The sequence below is a fragment of the Eubalaena glacialis genome, chromosome 16 (genome assembly GCF_028564815.1).
Source record: "Eubalaena glacialis isolate mEubGla1 chromosome 16, mEubGla1.1.hap2.+ XY, whole genome shotgun sequence".
In the NCBI taxonomy this organism is placed as follows: domain Eukaryota; kingdom Metazoa; phylum Chordata; class Mammalia; order Artiodactyla; family Balaenidae; genus Eubalaena; species Eubalaena glacialis.
In genome coordinates this window covers 3507420-3527525 of record NC_083731.1, presented here as the reverse complement: position 1 = coordinate 3527525, position 20106 = coordinate 3507420, and the positions used below count along the sequence as shown (strand labels likewise).

The window sequence follows — 20106 nt, the reverse complement described above, 5'->3', positions numbered from 1 at the left end:
GAGCTGACAGTTTAGTCCCGTCGAGCCTCAGCCACACAGCAGACATGGGACCGTGGCCTGGAGTATCCTGTTTTCTGTTTATTCTTGTGCTGGGTCCTCTCGTTTCGTCCCAATATGCCTTCACACACACGACTCCTTTCGGTGTTTAGGGCTGATGCTGGCTTGGGTGCTTCCATGTGTCCCTGAGACGCTCCCCTGGGGGGGCTTTGAGGCCCTTCCTGTGCCCTTGGTGATGCTGTTCCCCCCTCCCCACCAGCTGGCTGCTCCCATGGGGCCCTGGTTTCTGATGTTCACCCACAGACACTCTCCACCAGACCCCACTCCTCTCAGCCTCACATATAGCCTCTTGGGCAGGATGTAACCCAACTTGGGATTGTAGACCAGACGAGGAAACTTCATCACACCCTTTGTACTTCATCAAAAAGCGTACTATGTCCTGCTCTCCACTTTCTGGCGCTGACACACAGCGGCCCCTCCTCCCGCAGCAGGGCTGTCCCTTCCCTCACACGCACCCCATCCTCCTGCCCATTTCTGACTTTGTGCTACTTAGTGGGGGTCGATCACCCATTCCCAGTGTCTCCCTAAGTGCTGGGACATTGTCCAAGTGTATGAGGGCGTTCCATGAAGTCTCCTCCCTCTTGGTTTAGGGGCTGGGGGAAGAAACTGTGTAAAAGTATTTATGGCCCTATTTGCCTGCTGTATAAAGCAATCACTGCTATGCACTTAAGTTGGTGTGAGAGCAATAGATCCATAGATCCATAGATAGACAGAGATGTCCAAGTCAAATACCGTACTTAGAGAAATATGTACACACACACACATATATAAAGGAGATACCAGTGCCGCCAGAAGCACACGTAAGCCATCCATGCTGTAGTCTGGGATGTCCTGAAATGCCTCAGTTATCACTGAGGGTAGCTTCATTAGAGGAAGTTGAACTTTTAGGACTTAACCACATGGAAACACAGATTTCCACATCGGAACTACATTAATTAGGTGGTAATATAATTAGCAATTCAGTTTGTCCTTTACATTTTGCCTCGCAAGGTAGAGTGTCCACTCTGGAAAAGGCTCTCATTCTAATGCAGCGTTTTATATGTTACAATGGGTAACGTCTCAGCCCAGTAGGAGAAGGAAGGACAAAGAAGACGCAGGAAGTCTAGGTAGCGAATCCCTAAGTGATGCCACAAAAGGCTCTCCTAAGAATTCTCCACCCTTGTTCTCCCACTCAGGTGGTTTCCTGTTGGCTTCCTGATTCTGGCCTGAATGGAGAATTGGTTGTGACATTTACGTTTCTAGCCTACAGTGCCATGCTCTATTTGTTTCCATTTCTTTTTCTCTAACCTGTGAGGCCTCTCTGCAGGTACGCTGAGACCCCCTCCGCTCGCTGCATGTGGTTCATTTCACGGGCTGCGATGCTATCTCCTTGCACCCTCAGTCTTCTTAGAATGAGTGGTTTTTAATCGCTCTGTCTGCATCCATCCATCCGCCCTTCTAGGCCTGCCTTGCTCTCTTGGCTTTCCGTCATACCTTCAAGAGCTTCATTATCTCTCATCAGGTGGTCTGAACAGTGATGAACACGGTATCTCTCCCTGTCCTTTTGAGCTGCAGAGCAGGTAGAAGCAGCTGAGCTGTCAGCACAAAGACACGAATAGACAGAGCGAGAAATTGGGGCTGGTGGAGGTCAGCCGGAGTCTAGACTGAAAAAGAAACTGCTCCAAATTTTCAAGCAGAAGCAAAGGAGTCCAGGGAGTAGGTTCCACAGGAAAAGTGGAGACAGATGGGAGACGATGAGGTGACCCAGAGACGTGAAGCAGCTGCCTCCTCTGCGGCCGGAGGTGGGAAGGGAGAAGACAGTTCTACGGAAAGTGGAGCTGACGGCAGGCTGGCACACCTTCCTTGACCTCGCGTGGCCCTCCTCCTGCGTGCCAGCGCCTGGAGCGGGGCTGAGACCACAGACGTTAGGATGTTAGGCCCCAGCTCTGGCAGACCCCGTGCTTTCCTCATCCAGGTGGAGTAAGCCAATTGCTCTCGCTGTAATTCAGGGAAGTAAAATCAGGGATGGTGGATGGAGCCATTTCCCTGGAGCTCACTCACCCTTGCACTTCAGTTTCCTTGGAGATTAGCCAAACCTGAGCTTGACAGCCTCCAGTTGGGAAGACAATGCATGTGGTTTGGCCTTTTGTAACTTTTCTTTGTGGACCCAGGAGACTAAGTATCTTGATGGATTGTGATTCACACCCATGGCGAAAGTTTTATAACCCCTGTTTTTATATACGGCGAACATAATTTTTCTTTTAATTGTACGTATTGCAGTGCCGGAGTGTTACAGCGAGTACATCCAGAAAAGGAGCATGTGGCCGTGGCTCCCCAGCCTACACTCTTCTCTCTCGGCATCCTCACCAAAGCATTTAGACGAGCGTGCTAACTGCTGAAACGTGAGGAAAATGCTAAATTTCCTTTGGAGCCATTTTATTGAATGGAATCATTCCAAAGGAAATCTTTGACTACATGACAATTTCCTTTAAGATTTGTATGGGCCTGTATGCATATAAATTTCTCTGTTACATGCATGAGGGATGCTGTCACTTATAGCATGAATCCTTAAGAGGAAAAAAAAAAAAAAAACAAGCCTGAGTTTCAGTTATGTTAAGACAGAGGGGGAAAAAGAGCATTTATTCTGGCCTCTATCTTTTGTGACTTTCAGGTTTTTTTCTCCTTTCATCCCCCAAACAGTAAACCAGCAGGAAAAGGAGGGGTGGGGCTGAGAGCAGAGAAGCTGTCCTGAGTGACCTAGAAAGGCCCATGCCTGAAACCTGCTCCTGCCATTCCAGCAATGCCCGCTACGTCCCTCCCGAGTGGCACAGCTGAGACGGGACAGGCCTTATCTGTCACCCTGGCATCATAGACTCACAGAGCTAGGGTGATTCCTAGGGTACATTTTTTTCTCCTTGCTGTTTTCCCATTCATACAGATTCCTCTGTCCATTTAACTAGGCTCTGAGGCTCACTGCCCTTTGAATCACCAGGAGCCCAATGGGGTGGCCTTTTCCCACTCAGTGTTGCAGCATCCATGGCTTCTATGCAACCTTAGTGCCTCTTCAGGCCAGTGGTCCCAGTGAGGTCCGGAGGCTGAGGCTAGGTGGCTGGTGAGTGTAATGTGCTTTTACTCTTCCAGGGAGATGGGCTTTATTCGGAGGCAATTTCTTTGTAAAGGAATAAATGAATTTTGACTGATGGCATTACAGCTACAGGATGAGAGCCTCCTTTTCGGATGGCAGCTCATGTAGCAGCCTCATAGCTAGATGGCGTAGATGACTCCGTGAGTCCTTCTCGGGGCGATAATGTAAAAATATTCTGGAACAGGGCTGAGAGGAAAGTTCAGGTGAGCGTTAGAGCAGATATGGGGGTTGCTGATTAGAAAACGATAGGTACTATGCAAAACTAGGACTAACATACTTTTTCATGCATCTTCAAAATCACCCAGAGAGAGAGAGAGGTTGACATTACCATCCATGTTCTGGAGACGAGAAATCAGGAAGGCTCAGTACCTTGATGTCCTTACCTACCAGGTACCAGGCCTGGTTGAAGCTGGAGCCCAAAAGGCAGCTGCCGTGCAAGGCTGGTCCTCTTTCCAGTACAGCTTGATGCCTCCTACCTAGATGTGGGCCCTGAGAAGTAGACTTGGCTTTGGCAGCTGGTGGAGCTGGAAAGGACTTTTCTAAAAAGAAAGGGGAGCACCTGGAAATAGGCCATATGTCAAAGGATTGTATTCAGTGAGGTGGACATCTTTCTGTAGAAAGTGAGGATCTACCAAGGATTCGACACGAGCGATCATGGAGTTAGATTTTTGGTTTTCTATTCACGTCTTCTTCTGAAAATTAACTTTTAGTTCTCGTGTTAACTTAGGACTAAAAGAAAATGTGTGTGTTATCATCATCCAGATTATATATTTTTTTAACTGTGGCCTGCTCGTTTGCTATAATTTTTTTAAGTGAAAATAAAACCCAAAACCTTTTAGTTACCTTTATTAAAATGACAGTGTGCCTTTTTAGAATGTGCAGTTTTGAAATGTTTAGGCAGAGTTCAGATTTCAGCGTTGTGCGAAGTTTCTGCATTTGTCTTGTGCCATCACCTCCTTGCTGGGGGGAGGGGGTGATGTCAGAGGCGTGGGGGGAGGCCAGGGCTCTCGCCACTGCCCAGAGGTAACCCGCCGCAGGTCCCCTCTCCCCACGCCCACTTAGGAAGCAGTAAGAGGCACGTCGACCCCTTCCCCTGCTCACCCTGCAGCCAGGGAAGTGTGCCTGGAGACCCAGTGGAGACCCACAACTCCTGCCCACCCAGCGGCAATGAGAATCCCCTCTTCTTTTGTGTCAGAGGAGGTTGAGCGGGGACCCCGAATTCTCCACTTGACAGTAATGAGGCTGTGCCTCTCTTCCCCTGCTGAGTGCTCTCAGAGGAGGTCAGCTAACCAGAAGGTTAAGTGGGAAACTTCAACGTCCTCTTCTCAATTGATAGAACAGCTTTGTGGGAAATCAGAAAGGATGTAGAAGAACTCAACACCATCAACCAACGGGATCTGCTCATTTATAGATGTGTAAACCAAGAGAAGCAGAATACTCATTCTTTTCAAGTCCATGCTTCAAGAAAGCCTGTATTCTGGGCCATAAACCAAACCTAAAATTCCGAAGGATTGAAATTATACAGACTGGGGCTTTCCTATCACAATGGACTCCTCAAACTAAAAATCAAGAAGAGAAAAATAACAGGAAAATCTCCAAATACCTGGAAACTAAAAAATGCCCTTCTAAATAATCCTTAAATCAAAAATGAAGTTTCAAGGGAATCCAAAAATATGTTGAACTGAATGAAAATGAAAATACAACATATCAAACTTTTGAGACAGACCTAAAACAGTGCCAAGAGGAAAATTTATAGCACTACATACACATATTAGAAAAGAGGAAAGTCTCAAGTCAGTAATCTAAGCTTCCACCTCAACAACCTAGAAGAAGGAAAGTAAAATAAACCCAGAACAAGCAAACGAAAGGCAATCCAAGAGCAAACCGAGAGCAAAATGCGTGGAATTTTTTTTAAAGATAGAGAAAATCAATGAAACAAAGAGTTGGTTCTCTTAAAATAACCATAAAAATGACAAACCTCTAGTAAGGAATGACAAAGAAAAAAGAGAAAAGACACAAATTGCTAATATCAGGAATAAAACAGGAAATATGAATACAGACCCTGCAGTCAACAAAAAGATCAAAAGGGAATAAATACTACAAACAACTGTCACATATAAATTTGATGACTTAGATGAACTGGACCAGTTCCTCACAAAACACAAATGACCTCAATTCACCACATAAGAAATAGAGTCCTGGGTCTTCCCTGCACTGATGTCAGTATCCTGCTGGTGATGGTTTTGTCCGATGTTACCACTGGAGGGAATGGGGTAAAGGGTCCACCGGCTCTATCGTTGTTACTTCTTACAACTGTGAATCTACAATTATCTCAAAATTAAAAGTTTAAGAAGTATTTAAAGGTGATGGGAGCAGGTTATCTATGGACATAATAAATGGGCATGAGTGGATATCATTTATTTAGATTTTCTAGTTGCCTTTGACAAGGCCAATACCAAACTTTATTGGATTGAGGAAATCATCATGGTTAAAAGGCCAAGTTTGGAAACAGATTGTATTTTATCCTTAAAATGAAAAAATAAACCCATCTCAGATGCGTGTGCACACATATGTGTGTTGTGTGCATGTATTTCTCAGCTCGTCCCCTGAAAAGTCCTAGAAACACTGACTAGCTCGATAATAGTATGCAATTGTGCACCTTTAGGTCTCTAATTTCAATTTTCCTGTAAAATATGAAAGGGCTCCTTGAGGAAATACTCGATTCCAGATTTGGGACCAGGAAAAAAAACATGATATGGAACCATGTGTTAGCATTCCACTAATGCCAAGTTTATGTAACACATAGTCGTTAGCATTATTGTATTAATTATGATAACATAAGCTATCTTGGGGGGTAATGTCTAATACTTCTGTTGAGCTGTCAACTCAAATCCTGTCAATACTGTAATCATCCATGTCTTAGGAATAGGCTCAGAAGCTCTTAAACTTGGAATGCCTTTGCAGAATATTAATTTAACACATAAAGAAAGACTCAAGGAGCTAAAGCAGTTTTCCCATTGTCACAAAATAATTAAGTTCACCTGCTTCAAGACTCATTAATTTTATATGAAGTAAAAACTTTTGCCCAACTCCATGCTTCCTACAAGCATCAAACTGCCCTTCTTGAGTGTTTGCACTTGTATGGATTTTGTTAAGTATCTTTTCCACGTAACTTCTCCGGCTGGTGTCTCCAGCTGGGAAGTTTTGAACTTTAGTTTTAATGGGAGACCTTTAGCTTTTTGTCTAACTATCCAAGTACAAGTACAACCAAGTACAACCAGGATGCCATTCATGAGGACTTCCCAGAGCACATGATCTTGTGATAATGAAAGACTCATCAACATAATCTTAAATAAAAAGGGGCAGCACGATGTTATGCTATATGTGGTCACAATATAACGAAACCTTTTTGTTCATTTCACCAAATATTAAATGAATCTGCCCAGTGGACAAAGCATTTTGCTTGTTGCTGCAGAGACAGAGCTGAGCAATCCGTAGTCACTCCCTCAAGGTACAGGAGGAAGGCCCATCACAAAGGCATGACAGGAGCAAAGACAGGCAAGGAATGTATTTAGAAAAAAATCAGGTAGTCCAAGTGTGTGTGTGTGTGTGTGTTTACTTCAGAATCATCAGATACCCATGAAAAGAAGAGGCTAGAATTATAGATTAGAACCATACAGAGGAGGACCCTACACTGCAGGATCAGCTCTGGGACATTAAATAACCTGCCAAAGTCCATATAGATGCAGAGCAGCTTAGCTGGGTGTCTGTGGTCTCTGGGCACTGCTGTGTCTAATACAGGAAGACATGCAGAAGCCAAACTCCAGGTTAAGGTTTCTCAACCCCAATCCGATGGTCATTGGGAGCCAGATACTTCTTCACTGTGGAGCTGTCCAGGGCACTGTAGGATGCTTGTAGCACCCCTGTCCTTCCAACGCTTCAGTTGTGACAAACACAAAAGACTCCAGGCACTGAAAGTGTCACCATCATCCCTGGTTGAGAACCACTGATCTAGATGATGTAAAAATTGTTTATATTCAACAATGTGTAATATGTAACATGACATACAGCTTACATTTTAATATTGGTAAGCCATGTTCTGGCCTAGGGGCAAACTGGATAATTAGATAATGATTGAGAAGTATCTTAAAGTTGTTTAGTTGTTTGCCTCTTAGCTCAAGCAGTCTTCTGATCCAAATTCATGTTGGAAAATCTGGGAATCTGGAGGGTATCTTGGGATTTCTTTGCCATTTAGGCTCTTGTGACAGCAAAGAATAAAATCTCAGCAAGGCTTTATTGTAAGGATGACACAGTTAGGCATTGGAACTTGAAAACCCGGTAGGAACCAAGACTCACTGGGGATCATCTGACCTTTTTCTAGCTTCCTCTCACTGGCCACTCAGCCTCTTTCTCATGGATTCTTTCTGTCTAGTTCCATCTTGCTGCCAATGAGACAATCTTCTCTGGGCCGTCCAGTTAAAATTCCCGAAGGAGTCGGGTGATTATCACCTTCACTTGTCTAACCACCCACACTCCCTCATGGTGATGTAGAACGAAGAGACATCATTGACCAGATGCCCTCCTTGGGGTCAGTCCTGGTCTACCTGGGGTAAAGGACAGCCTGTGACACCCAACCGTGGTGAAGCAGCAGCAGCTGTTGAATCTCATGGGCCTCGTGGCTGATCTGACCCTCAGGACCACACTTGGGAACTCACACTTGGCTGAGGCTGAGAGAGACAATAAAACCACGTCTCTCTTCAAAAATCACGTCTCCCAGGCCAGATGGGAATACCAGCAAAACCAGACAATAAAGTCATTTAAATATGTTCGTAAGTAAACTGTGACAGAAAAAAAAACTGTTCTTTGAATAATCCAGAATTAATTGTTTCCTGAGTTTTCTTTGTTTTAAGGACTTCAGATTTTATTCACTGCTTAAATGATCCAAAGGAACGCTTTTTTTTTTTAACTGAAGTATAGTTAATTTACAATGTTGTGTTAGTTTCAAGTGTACAGCAAAGTGATTCAGTTACACATACATACATATATATGTACATATCTGTTCAATATCTATTCTTTTTCAGATTCTTTTCCATTATAGGTTATTACAAGATATTGAGTATAGTTTTCTGTGCTCTACAGTAGGTTCTTGTTGTTTAGTATTTTCTATATAGTAGTGTGCGTATCTGTTAATCCCAAACTGCTGATTTATCTCTTCCCGCCCCCCCCAACCCCCGCTGCTATCCACTTTGGTGACCATAAGTTTGTTTTCTATATCTGTGAGTTTATTTCTTTTGTAAGTAAGTTCATTTGCTATCATTTTTTTAGATTCCACATATAAGTGACATCATATAATATTTGTCTTTCTCTGACTGACTTCACTCAATATGAGAATCTCTGGGTCCATCCATGTTGCTGCAAATGGCGTTATTTAATTCGTTTTTATGGCTGAGTAGTATTCCATTGTATATATATACCACATCGTTTTCATCCATTCATCTGTCAGTGGGCATTCAGGTTGCTTCTATATCTTGGCTCTTGTAAATAGTGCTGCTGTGAACATTGCATGTATCTTTTGGAATTAGAGTTTTCTCTGGATATATGCCCAGGAGTGGGATTGCAGGATCATATGGTAGCTCTATTTTAAGTTTTTAAATAAAGACAGCACTCCATTTCTCAAACTGACGCCTCATTTCCTTCCCTCCCAAGGTGTCATGAAGTCTTCCTACTTGGTTTAGAGAGTTTTCTGAGCAGGTGAGGGTTTTTCAGAATTAACAGGCTATGATGGCTGTGAGTCAGCACCCCTTTCTCCTAAACTCGCGATTGGAGGAGGGCTCCGGCAATCAGAGCAGAGTAGGCATCCCTGGCTCCATGTGCAGAAGGAGAGCCTGGGAATGGGAGCTTTGAACTTGCCTGTAGCCAGAACTCTGAGACCTGAAGACACTGCTCTTATGAATAATTTAAAACTGCCGCTGAGTCAAGTTATTCTTTAAAGGAAATTACTTTCGTGGTCATGTTTAACCATTAGTAATTATGTCACTTTCTTTTATTATAGGTAATGTATGAAATTGTTGGAGCAATTGAAAAAAATAAAGACTCCCTTTCACAGAATCTTCTATTTGTAATGAAAAGTAAGTTTTCCTCGTACGGTTAAAATGCCACACATTCTTTACGTCTCTGTCTCTGAACATGGTCCTATAAAATATGCCACCAGCTAAGGATAATTGAACTATCTTTTGTGTTCTAATGCCCAGAATAATAAGGAATGGATCTTGCCATGCTACACACTGCTTACAATTTAATTTGGAGTCTAGTAGAAACCATAATTTAAGTAAGCTTTTAGCAGATAGAAATATAAAACACCTTTACCAATTTGGCGTGTGAATATAAAGAAGCTCTTGTGTGAAGACTGATGAAGATGCATATGGCTTCCACAGTTGTTTAGGCTACAGCAGGGTGAATTTCATTACTTAAGATGACTCTGGAGCACATCTAAAGGTGGTATTTTGTTCTTGTGTACTTTCAGCTATAAAAAACTAATGCTTACAAAGTAAAATGAGGGTACAAATTGATATATACATACACACATGCATATATGTATATATCCATATAAATTTATAGGTGACATCTACTTAGTGAACCTCAGTACTTTATATACATATCTCTATACATATATCTATAATTCTATACTATATGTAAAACGATGTACTGGGTTTATATGTGGTATAATTATATATATCTCTATATTTACATATAGATCTATACATTTACATGTATGTATAGTTCTATATCCTCTAGTAATTATTTTCTTAATAGCAGTTCTGCAGTGATTCACATTTTCTTAATAACTTCTTCAACGAATTAAAATGTATCATCTTTGTGCTTTAAGTTGCTCTAAATGAGATGGAGCCATTTATCATTCCTGGGAAAAGAAGCATATCATAGCCTTTCGTGAAATAGTTGGATGCCTTTGAGCTGGAAATAAGACATCCATATCACTTCCGGCTGGAGGAATATATTTACCTTAAATCAATAGTAGAGTTGCAATATATTGCTTTTCATGGGGAATGATTCTGCTTGCCTCTCAGAATGTATGGTTATTGAGTTCTCTTAAAGGCTGAGACTAATGATAAAAACATGGACTTGGAATAATACTGTGTAAAAAGAAAGAAGTGAGATAATTGATCTTCTTGATTATCACTGGAAGTATCTGCCTTCTAGTTTTCAAATATTTGGACTTTCATTCATAACATACTTAAAATTTTATAACATATATAAAATCCATGTATTTTATGAAGAACTAATATACAGCATGTTTTCAAAGTTGGCACTAGGCCTCCTTTTTTTTTGTATTTCATGGTGACAGAATATGTATTTAGAAAGAAAACATGATGACTTCTGATATTGCAATTCTGCTTATCTAACAGAGTCCCTATATCTTAAAGTCATTCTTTTGTGTATGCTTGCTAACAAGTGCCAAGAGAAAACAGGCGAATCTTATTTTATTCTAAATATTTTAGACTATACATACATCTGAACAAGAGGACAAAATTTACAATGTGCCCTTATATGTTCATGTAAGAGGTGCCAAGCGTTTTCTGCCGAGAGCTAGAGAATAAATATTTCAAGCTTTGTGAGCTGTAAGTTCACGGTTGCAACTACTCAACTCTGCTATGATAATGAGGAAGCAACTGTAGACGATACAGGTGGATGTGGCTGTATTTCAATAAAACTTTATTTACAAAAACAGGCAATGGGCTGGATTTGGCCCACAGGCCACAGTAGCTCACCCGTTCTATCACACAAGCAAAGATGCCTGGTTGTGATAGTATTTTATGAGTCTATGGAATGTTTTGACACTGCAAATAGTTATGAAATCAAGCATAATTTATAGATAATAGTAATAATTCCTGTTTCCAGGCACCTTGCTAGGTACTCTGCTTACAGCATCTGATTCAATTCTCATATTATCCAAAAGCTCCCAGGTGAGGAAGGAGGCAGGGTCTGTGGCAGGATCCCTACAAATCCAGCTGTGTCTGTGACACCCCTGCCCAGTGCAGACAGGGAGCTGGGTGGTACGGCTCACACAGACAGTGCCCTCGTTGGTGCCCAAGATGAGACATCAAGTCCACTTGACTCAGAAAGAAGCAGGTAGAGTTAAAGTCCAGACTCTTAAGTCTACTTATAAGTGGAGGAAAATTTACTATTTATTGTCAGTGATGCTGTTGGCATTTCTGCATACCTGCCTATAGACTGTGGGCACCTCAGTTAGCTCAGCCTGTTTTACGGGCAGAAAGGCGCCCAGTGCATTGTGTATAGAGCCCAGAGAGGGATGCTTCCCATTGCAACGTGTATACAGGGTGACATGAAGAAAAATGCCTGCAGCAAGTGACTCCTAGAAATAGGGAAGGAAGGCCAAAGCTGTCTCTTCGCTAGGGACTTCCTTCTCAGGCTCTAGGTGGCAACACGATGGCCGAATTTCTCTTTTTAATGTGCCGAGGAACCTGCTCTCGCCTCCCGCTGGCTCAGCTTACGGGCCGGGCTCTACTGTTAGGGTTGAGGCATGATGGCATCTCCATCATAGGGTGATGCTAGTCCTACTTTACCTTCATGCAGCCTGGGTGTGTGATCCAGAGAAAGGACAGAAACAGGTCAGTTACATGTTTTGGTTCATAGTTATGTCTAGTGTTTACAGATGTAGTAAAGCCTTTTTCCCCAGTTATGGGAGTACCAAGTTGCACTATCTGTCTGTGGTTCCATCCATCCACAGACTAGCTAGAAATATAAATAATATTTTTAATTAAGTTAAATAGGCCATGGTATTATATGTTTATTGTTTCACTGTTTGCTTTGAAATGATTTCAAACTTAAAGTCACAAAATTAGTACAAGGAACTCCCGTATGCTCTTTTCCCAGATTGACTTTTTTCATTTCCTTTCTCCTTTTCTCTCTTCCTCTCTCCTTCCTTCCATCTCCGTGTGTGCGTGCGTGCGTGAGTACGCACACTCTCTGAACCACTGGAGAATGGCCAAAAGTGTCTTTGTGCCTAAACACTTTGGTCCATATCCTAAGACCAAGGACATGATCGTAGATAACCTCAGTAAATTATCAGACTATTAAACATTGATATGATACCAATATCTAATTCAGAGTTTATGTAACACTTTGCCAATTATCCCACTAATGTCTTTCATAATGATTTTTCCCCCAATTCAGGACCATTTGCTGAGTTTACTTGCCATTTCTTGTCAGTCTTCTTTAATCTGGGACATTTCCTCAACTTTCCTTTTTCTTCATGACATTAATATTTTAAGAAGTGGAAGCCCAGTTTTGTCATTATTTTGATACTAAAATTGCCCAAGACTTGGCCAGTGAGAACCCCTCCAAGCTAGTTCCTATGTCCTTTTGACAGGTTCTCATGTCTTTTGTGGCACTTTCTTACATTCTGGCTTTCCAAAATGTTCTAGGATCTTCTACCTTGCCTCAGATCCAGAATTGGCCACTTATCCAAGAACACTTGATTTATTTTAGAGGTGAATGGTGTTAAGAAACACTAAGAAATGGGGGCAGGGTGAGCTCATTGCTACTGGGGTGTCATTGCTTTTAGACCCTTTCAGAACTAGAAAATTTAAGATATAGGCATAGATTTTCAGTATATATGTGTGTATGTATATATAGATATAGATATAGATAGATATATCGCTGTATATTATTGTGATACCTATAATTTCCACCCAACACCACAGAGCTCCTTTTTGCCTTCCTGCAATCCATAATTGTATCTCCCTTCTCTGACCCTCCTCCTAGCTCCCTATTTGTTTATTCATGTAGCGACTTTTCACTGAAGGCATTGCTAATAAATATATTAGCTGGGCAAACAAAATAATCTGAGTGCAGAAATGGTGGAAACTAAACCACTTTGCTCCTAAACGTTGCCAACTGTCCGATGGGCTAAGACTGATCCTGAACGATTTATGCATGTTGCATCGCACTTTAATCTTGCAGGAATCCACAGAGTAGGTACTCAGGTGGTTATTTCACAGAAAAGGAAATTAAGGCTTAAAAACTGTCTACATACAGATAGAAGTAACACAAGAAACATGCCTTCTAGATCCTTAACTGTCACAGACATGGTTTTCACTTTGCTATTCAAATGTGTCCATCCATTCATGAGCCCATTTCTCCCTGAGGTGTCAAGAAAGACATATGAACCCAGAATTACCAGAATTTTTATAACCTAACATCTAATATATCAACTTGCTTTCACCTTTCCAGCTTAACTGAATCAGAAAAAGAGGCACTTTTTCCCCTAATAGCTGAGACAGCCGAATGAGACAGGGGCTCCCCAATATCTGCCTTCCACTCGGAGAGAGGTTCTTCCTGGGGACGTGTGTCCCTGGCAGTTATTTTCCTGGAATGGAGAGCTGCTGACCAAAACCATTTCATGACTTGGTCAAGTGCACTGAGGCCCCTTAGGTCTGAGCAGGTCCGATCCGGTTCTGGCTGTTAGGGGAGCATTAGGTGCCACTCAATTCAAGAGCAAGGGGTTCAGGGCTCAGGTGGGGGAGAGGAGAGCGTGGGATGTGGACCGAGGGCAAAAAAGGTCAGAATTCATCAAACAGCGTCATGAGTAGTGGGGAAAGTAAAAAGGAGGCAAAAGGAAAGGTAGACTCCTAAATTCCCTCCCCACTCAGAATGTTTCAGTGGTTAGAACGCTCGGATGACGTGTAAGCTTAATGCTCGCGTGAATTACGATTTTAATGCCGCTTACAATATTCATTTATTTATTTCCTAGCTAGTGAAAATGTCATGATCAATCATTTGTTCCAGTCGAAACTGTCACCAACAGGAGCCCTCGTACCTTCCTCTCCTTCTTTTAAATTCAGAGGACATAAATCTGCCTGGCTCAGTAAGAAAATGACAGCTTCTTCAATGATTGGAGAAAACAGGAATTATCTAGAACTTAGTAAGGTAGGAGTTTTTATGATTTGTGTCTGGTTGTTTTGAAGTTTGCTTATTAGCACATTTGCTTCTTCTTTTAAAGAAAAAAAAAGCACAAACCTCAATGCTAATGGAAAGAAATTGATATTTTAATTGAAAAAATTAAAGGAAAGACTGCTTACCTAAAGTACAACCCTCTGAGAGAGGACGGTTATAAGAAAGTGCAGTGGAGTGAAAATTTGATAGCAAATAGAGTATCGGTCATTTTATTTGTTGTCTGTGCAGCATCCTTTTTACATCTCATCTCTGTGACTGTCTTTTTGATGCATGGGAGGTAACTTCAGGGACAGTAGGATTAAAGGGAGTAAACTTAGCTACCTTATTCTGTTGATATTAATCACTTCAGAGGCTTTAGGTCTCTAAACAATAAATTGTAGTTTCTCATATAGACATAGTGTATTTTTCAGGTCCTAGAGTGTTTTCACTGTTTTATAGATTTTTAATTTATTTCAGCATTATACTTATTTTTTATTGGGGTATAGTTGCTTTACCATGTTGTGTTAGTTTCTGGTGTACAACGAAGTGAATCAGCTGTATGTCTACATATATCCCCTCCCTCTCGGTCCTCCATCCCAACCATCCCACCCATCTAGGTCGTCACAGAGCACCGAGCTGAGCTCCCTGTGCTATACGGCAGGTCCCCACTAGCTATCTGTTTTACACATGGTAGTGTATATATGTCAATCCTAATCTCCCAATTTGTCCCACCCTCCTCTTCCCCCACTGTGTCCACACGTCCATTCTCTACGTCTGCGTCTCTATTCCTGCCCTGCAAATAGTTTCATCTGTACCATTTAATGGGTATTTGTCCCACACCAGCGTGGTTGTACTTACGACCTAAAGATTCTGATGATTTGTAAAATAGAACAAAAAATTCAGTGAAGAGTTGTTTTAAACTGAAATGTTTTAAGTTTATGAATTCAGTGCCCAGTTGTAGCCCAGTTTGTTTTGCTTGCTTTTATAAAAACTCTTAAAAAATGAGAAATATGGTTGGGAAGGTGTCCAGGACAATCAATCTTAGAAATTCAGTCATTGTCGCTTGCTGAAATGCATTTTAACTTACCAATTAAAATAAAAGCATAATTAAAATCAACTGTATTATAGAAGAGTGGCAGAAATGTGTACAGCGTATTAGAAATGTGTGTGTGTGTGTGTGTGTGTGTGTGCTCCTGAGTGCGTGTGTATGTGTTTAGCCATTAGACCCTAGATTTAAGGATCCTTTGATATAGTTGTTCCAGAACTGGACCATCACAGGAATTCAATCTCATTGCATATAAAATGGCATCTTTTACATAAAAAGGACAAAGTGTTCCCCTTGTAAGCTCAATCTCTGTTCCTGGTGGTTTCGCTGAAACTTCTGGCCCTTCCTTTCTCAATCACCCTGGAAATCATGAGCAAGAAATCGCCACACACCTCCAAACTGTAATTTTTAACCTTAATTATTAAACATTACCAGGCATAGATGCCATTAGTCTTTTCCCTGAAGGACTGCAAAAGCGAGATAATTCACAGCAGTTCCTCCACCCGGAAAGGGAAATTGAGTGTTCAGTTTCAAGGGATGAAGATTTATTTATTATGATTTTTCCTTAAGTGTTCCATTCCTCTCTTCCCTCCGAAGGTCCTCACCCCTGCACATCCATCCCTGTGACCAGGAGGGTAGCCATCTACCCACCCTTCAACTGAGCATCACGTTCGGCTTTGTGTTTGTAGAAAACAAGTTGATCTTAGACCAATTGCTTCGTTTTGCATTCCCTTGTCAGTTACAATTGATCTTTTCAGCTTGACAGTTCATCTCAACGGAAGGAAATGAGCTATTGCCATGATAGCAATCGCACCATATTAACAAGAATGTTTCATCAAATGTTTTGTTCTATCGAGACCTTTTATTTTAAGATAAATGATTTTGGATCAATAGATCTGTTGGTCTCAGTCTGTATGATTTTGTGAAATGTAATAGTACATTAGTGGCTGAGGTTTCTTTTAACCCCTGGTGGGATTTAATTAATTACTTTCTGCCCTTTCTTTCTTCACCCACTGGCTTCATTTTCACTGACTTCTTTTATCTGCCTTATCATTTAATCTTTGCTACGTATGAATTATTTTCTTTTAAGAGCTATATATAACTACTGTCGAAGAAAACAGTCTACTGTCATTTTTCATAGGCAAGTAATTTACTAACCCCTTTTAGTCATTAAAAAAAAGGAAAAGAAAAGGAAGGGAAAGAAAAAATGAGTAAGACACTGATTATAGTTAAACTTACGGAACAAACCAGTGATTGTTAAAACATCAAATCTTTGTAATGTAAAATATCAATAGTATCCTTTTACCCCAGAGTAAGCTACATTTCATGATAAACATGCACAATTAGTAATACAATCAGGATACCAGGGTGAGTTTATTGTACCACCAAGCAAGTCAACATCTGTCTATTCTCAAATCAAAGTACATGCAGGTTCGTGACAGCCATGGACTTGAAAGGCAAGAAATGGTTATTTTACATGTAGTTGCCCATTTTTCTAGCTCATGTACCATTACAGAAAATCATTTGGCACTGATTTTTATAGTCTGTTTTAAATCTCCATCTGCCTGTAAGTGAATTTATATGAATCAGAGGGTTAATTATTTCCCTCTAAACTGGAATTTAGTAAAATAAACCCGCTCACCCTTTCCTTTTGTTTTCATTACAGTTATTTAAAAAGAAAGGAAATTCCACATTTCTTCAAAGACTAGAACGGGGAGGTCCAGCCACCACTGCATCGCAACTCACGGTTAGTGAAGTTTTCAGATTTCAAAAACTTCCATTTTGATTATTTCAACCGTAGAGGGTTTACATGGAATTTTCCTCCATTTTCAGCACTTAAGGACCTTCAAAAAAGTAAGCATGCACACACACACAAAGCAAGTGAATGCATAATAAATAAGAATCATGGATTGAAGATAAAGATTTTTAGTTAAAAATTGCTTTACCTTGTCAGTCGGTGTCTTCTTTGGGGAATCAATTGTGTTTCACTTCTCTCCTTAGAAAACTCTGACGGATATTACTGGAAAACTTCAGAAGTGCACTCCACACTTTATTCGTTGCATCAAGCCCAATAACTCGAGGCTGCCAGATACTTTTGATAATTTTTACGTGTCTGCTCAGCTGCAATACATTGGGGTCCTGGAGATGGTGAAGATCATCCGACACGGATACCCTGTCCGCCTTTCCTTCTCGGATTTCCTGTCAAGGTAGGTTTTGCTCTTGTGTCCACTGTTCCCAGGAACATGTTGATAATATTGTAGCGTGGATCTTCTGTTTTCTTTTCTGGCATTCCTTTTATTATTCATATTCTTTTATCCTGACTAGACAAAATACTCTGGGAAGCAATGAAATACACTGACAAAGCTTATATAAAAAGTTACTAAACTTTACTGCAGACCCGATAGCTTGGAAACAATTTTCATGTTCCCTTAAATTTAGGTTTCCTTGGATTTGAACATTTATAAAATTGTTGCTTATAATATTGACATAAAAATTATTATTTAATATAAGAAATTAAGTATGTGATTATTTTCTCCTTTTATATGTATGAACAAATTTTTTTTTAGGTCAAGTGTTGGCAAACTGCATTCATGGGCAAATCCAGCCCACTACCTATTTTTTGTAAATAAAATTTTATTGGAATACAGGCAGTGAAAATAATGAGGATATCTGTTTTCAGGCAATCAAACAATAAAAGGGAGGATGGGCGAAAAGGAAACAAGAAAGTATTTGGTAATCTTATATAAAAACATGAAATTTAAAAATAACATTGACATAAAATAATATCAATATTACAAGTATAAAATCTAGCATTTATGGTTAAAAACTAACTGCACAAATAGTATGGAGAAATCTGTTCGGCAAACCATTCACCTAAAAAAAAGAGATTTTAAGATTTTGTTGACCAGAAGTTCCATTTGAGCTACTGGTTTGAAGAAGCTGCTAAATTCAAGCAAAGCAATCAACCAAAAAACTTAAATCACCAAGTTGGAAATAATCAGAACAAAGGGTATAATATTTAAACTATGACTAAAATTCTATGTTTAATTTGTATCACATTTGTTCTTCCAGAAGATAGAAGTAGCATCTGTTTATTGTGTATTTTGGTAAATTTCACAAAGACACAAATAAGAAAATAAACATCATAGGAGCCATTCGTTCTCAAAGAGCTGATAGACTATTCAGAAGGGAGGAGATAAAATCCACCACATTTCAGGATAAAGTATCTGGAGAATGAATATGTTTAACCTGCAGAGTGTATAGTGTAGATAGACAAGATAATTGTGTTTAAAAACTTAAAAGATGCTAATTCATGAGCTAATAGACACACTGTCTACTATTTATAGGGAAGAACTGCAAAGTTGGGCATTACACAGGCATACATTAGGAATTAATATGTGCTGAATATACGAATTAACTTGTGCTTTTGTTGGGTAGGGATGGTGGCGTCACATCACTGCTTATTGTACATTAAGAGGTATCTGGTGGGGATAGCTCTGATCTGCCTCTTTCTGTTCCCTCAGTGGACGTCCATTTATAGTCTCCAGAAATGTTTGGTCTGTTAATGAGTACATATTTCTCACACTTTACAGTTTAAGTATTAAAAGTCAGCCTTCCCACCCCTTTAAGTCCAAGTGGTCTTCGAATCAATGAGTTTAAAACCTGCACATAAACAAGTTTAAAGTAATAGATTCCCACATTTACCCCAGACCTTCTGAATGACAATCAACAGAGAGTGGGGTCCAAGGACCCCCTGGTTTGTCTGATGGGGAAGGGTATGGTGCTGTTATATGCTGGCATCATATGGTCTCAGAGGGTCACCAGCCTTGATAAACTGTAGTTCACTCAGCAGCACTGACTCCCTTCCCAAGCCGTGCTGAGAATAATGGTTCTGCAAGTTAGTGTCCATCATAGGCTTGTTAAAATACAGATTCCTGGGCAGCAGCCCCAGAGTTCCTGGTTCAGTAGGTCTAGGTGAGGTCCGTGAATCAGCATTTTTAGCGAGTTCCCAGGTGATGCAGATGTTGCTGGTGTGTGGACAACCTTTTGAGAACTACTGCCCGGGAACATCTACTCACTTGGGGATTACATCTTTGTTTGGTTTTGTTTTTCCCCAGACAAGGCTTGGAAGTAGGTGAATGCCTTGATAATCAAAGGGAACTTGTTGAGGATGCAAAATCTCAGGCATTTACTGATTTACTGAATTAAAATCTGCAAATTTGTTGAGATTTCCAAGTGATCTGGATGCACTTGAAGTTTCAGAAGCACTGTGAATGGATTCCTGCATTGGATATTACATAGGACTAATCTCACTCTATGAATATTTTTAAAGTGCATTCAATGCATTTTCTGCTGTTTATTTTGTTAGAACGTCTTCGACTCATGGAATCAAAGAAGCTTGGCATTAAAGTGTCCCTCAGAGTTACTCTGGTATAATCTTTAGTAGCTGCATGGATCTTCCTTACAGCTATTCCAACAGGCAGTCACTTGAATTGTCCTATTTTCCCAGAAAAAGGTGGAGAACATGGCGGTGTGTGTGTGTGTGTGTACGTGTGTGTGTATGTTCCCCATATTATATATCATAATAATTAGAAAATCATTTCACCTTTGTTATTTGTATTTGTCTAGTTTGACATATATACATATATACATATATACCTACCAGAATTTCTTATCTCTATTACAATAGTATACGCAATGATTATCTTTTAAAATTAAGTACAGTCTTCCATATATATGCATTTCTTGCTTTACTCTGACTTCTAGGCAGAGACCATGTCTTATTCAGTCACAATACCTGTACGTTTTGGGTTTTAGTCAATGTTTTAGGAATGAAGCTGGCATTGGAGATTAATAGCTGTTCAGTGTAAAGTAATGTTTCTCCATAACAGAGACGATAGCTGCA

The 20106-nt window shown here is 40.5% G+C and overlaps 1 protein-coding gene across 1 annotated transcript in view; it reads left to right on the top strand.

Moving 5' to 3' along the window:
• Positions 1-20106, top strand: part of MYO16 (myosin XVI) — a 422800-nt gene that overhangs the window by 276880 nt on the left and 125814 nt on the right. Inside the window, exons 23-26 of the mRNA XM_061170768.1 lie at positions 9234-9309; positions 13974-14149; positions 16867-16947; positions 17202-17407. Coding sequence (XP_061026751.1) covers positions 9234-9309; positions 13974-14149; positions 16867-16947; positions 17202-17407 — 539 coding nt within the window. The remainder of the gene's footprint in view (positions 1-9233; positions 9310-13973; positions 14150-16866; positions 16948-17201; positions 17408-20106) is intronic.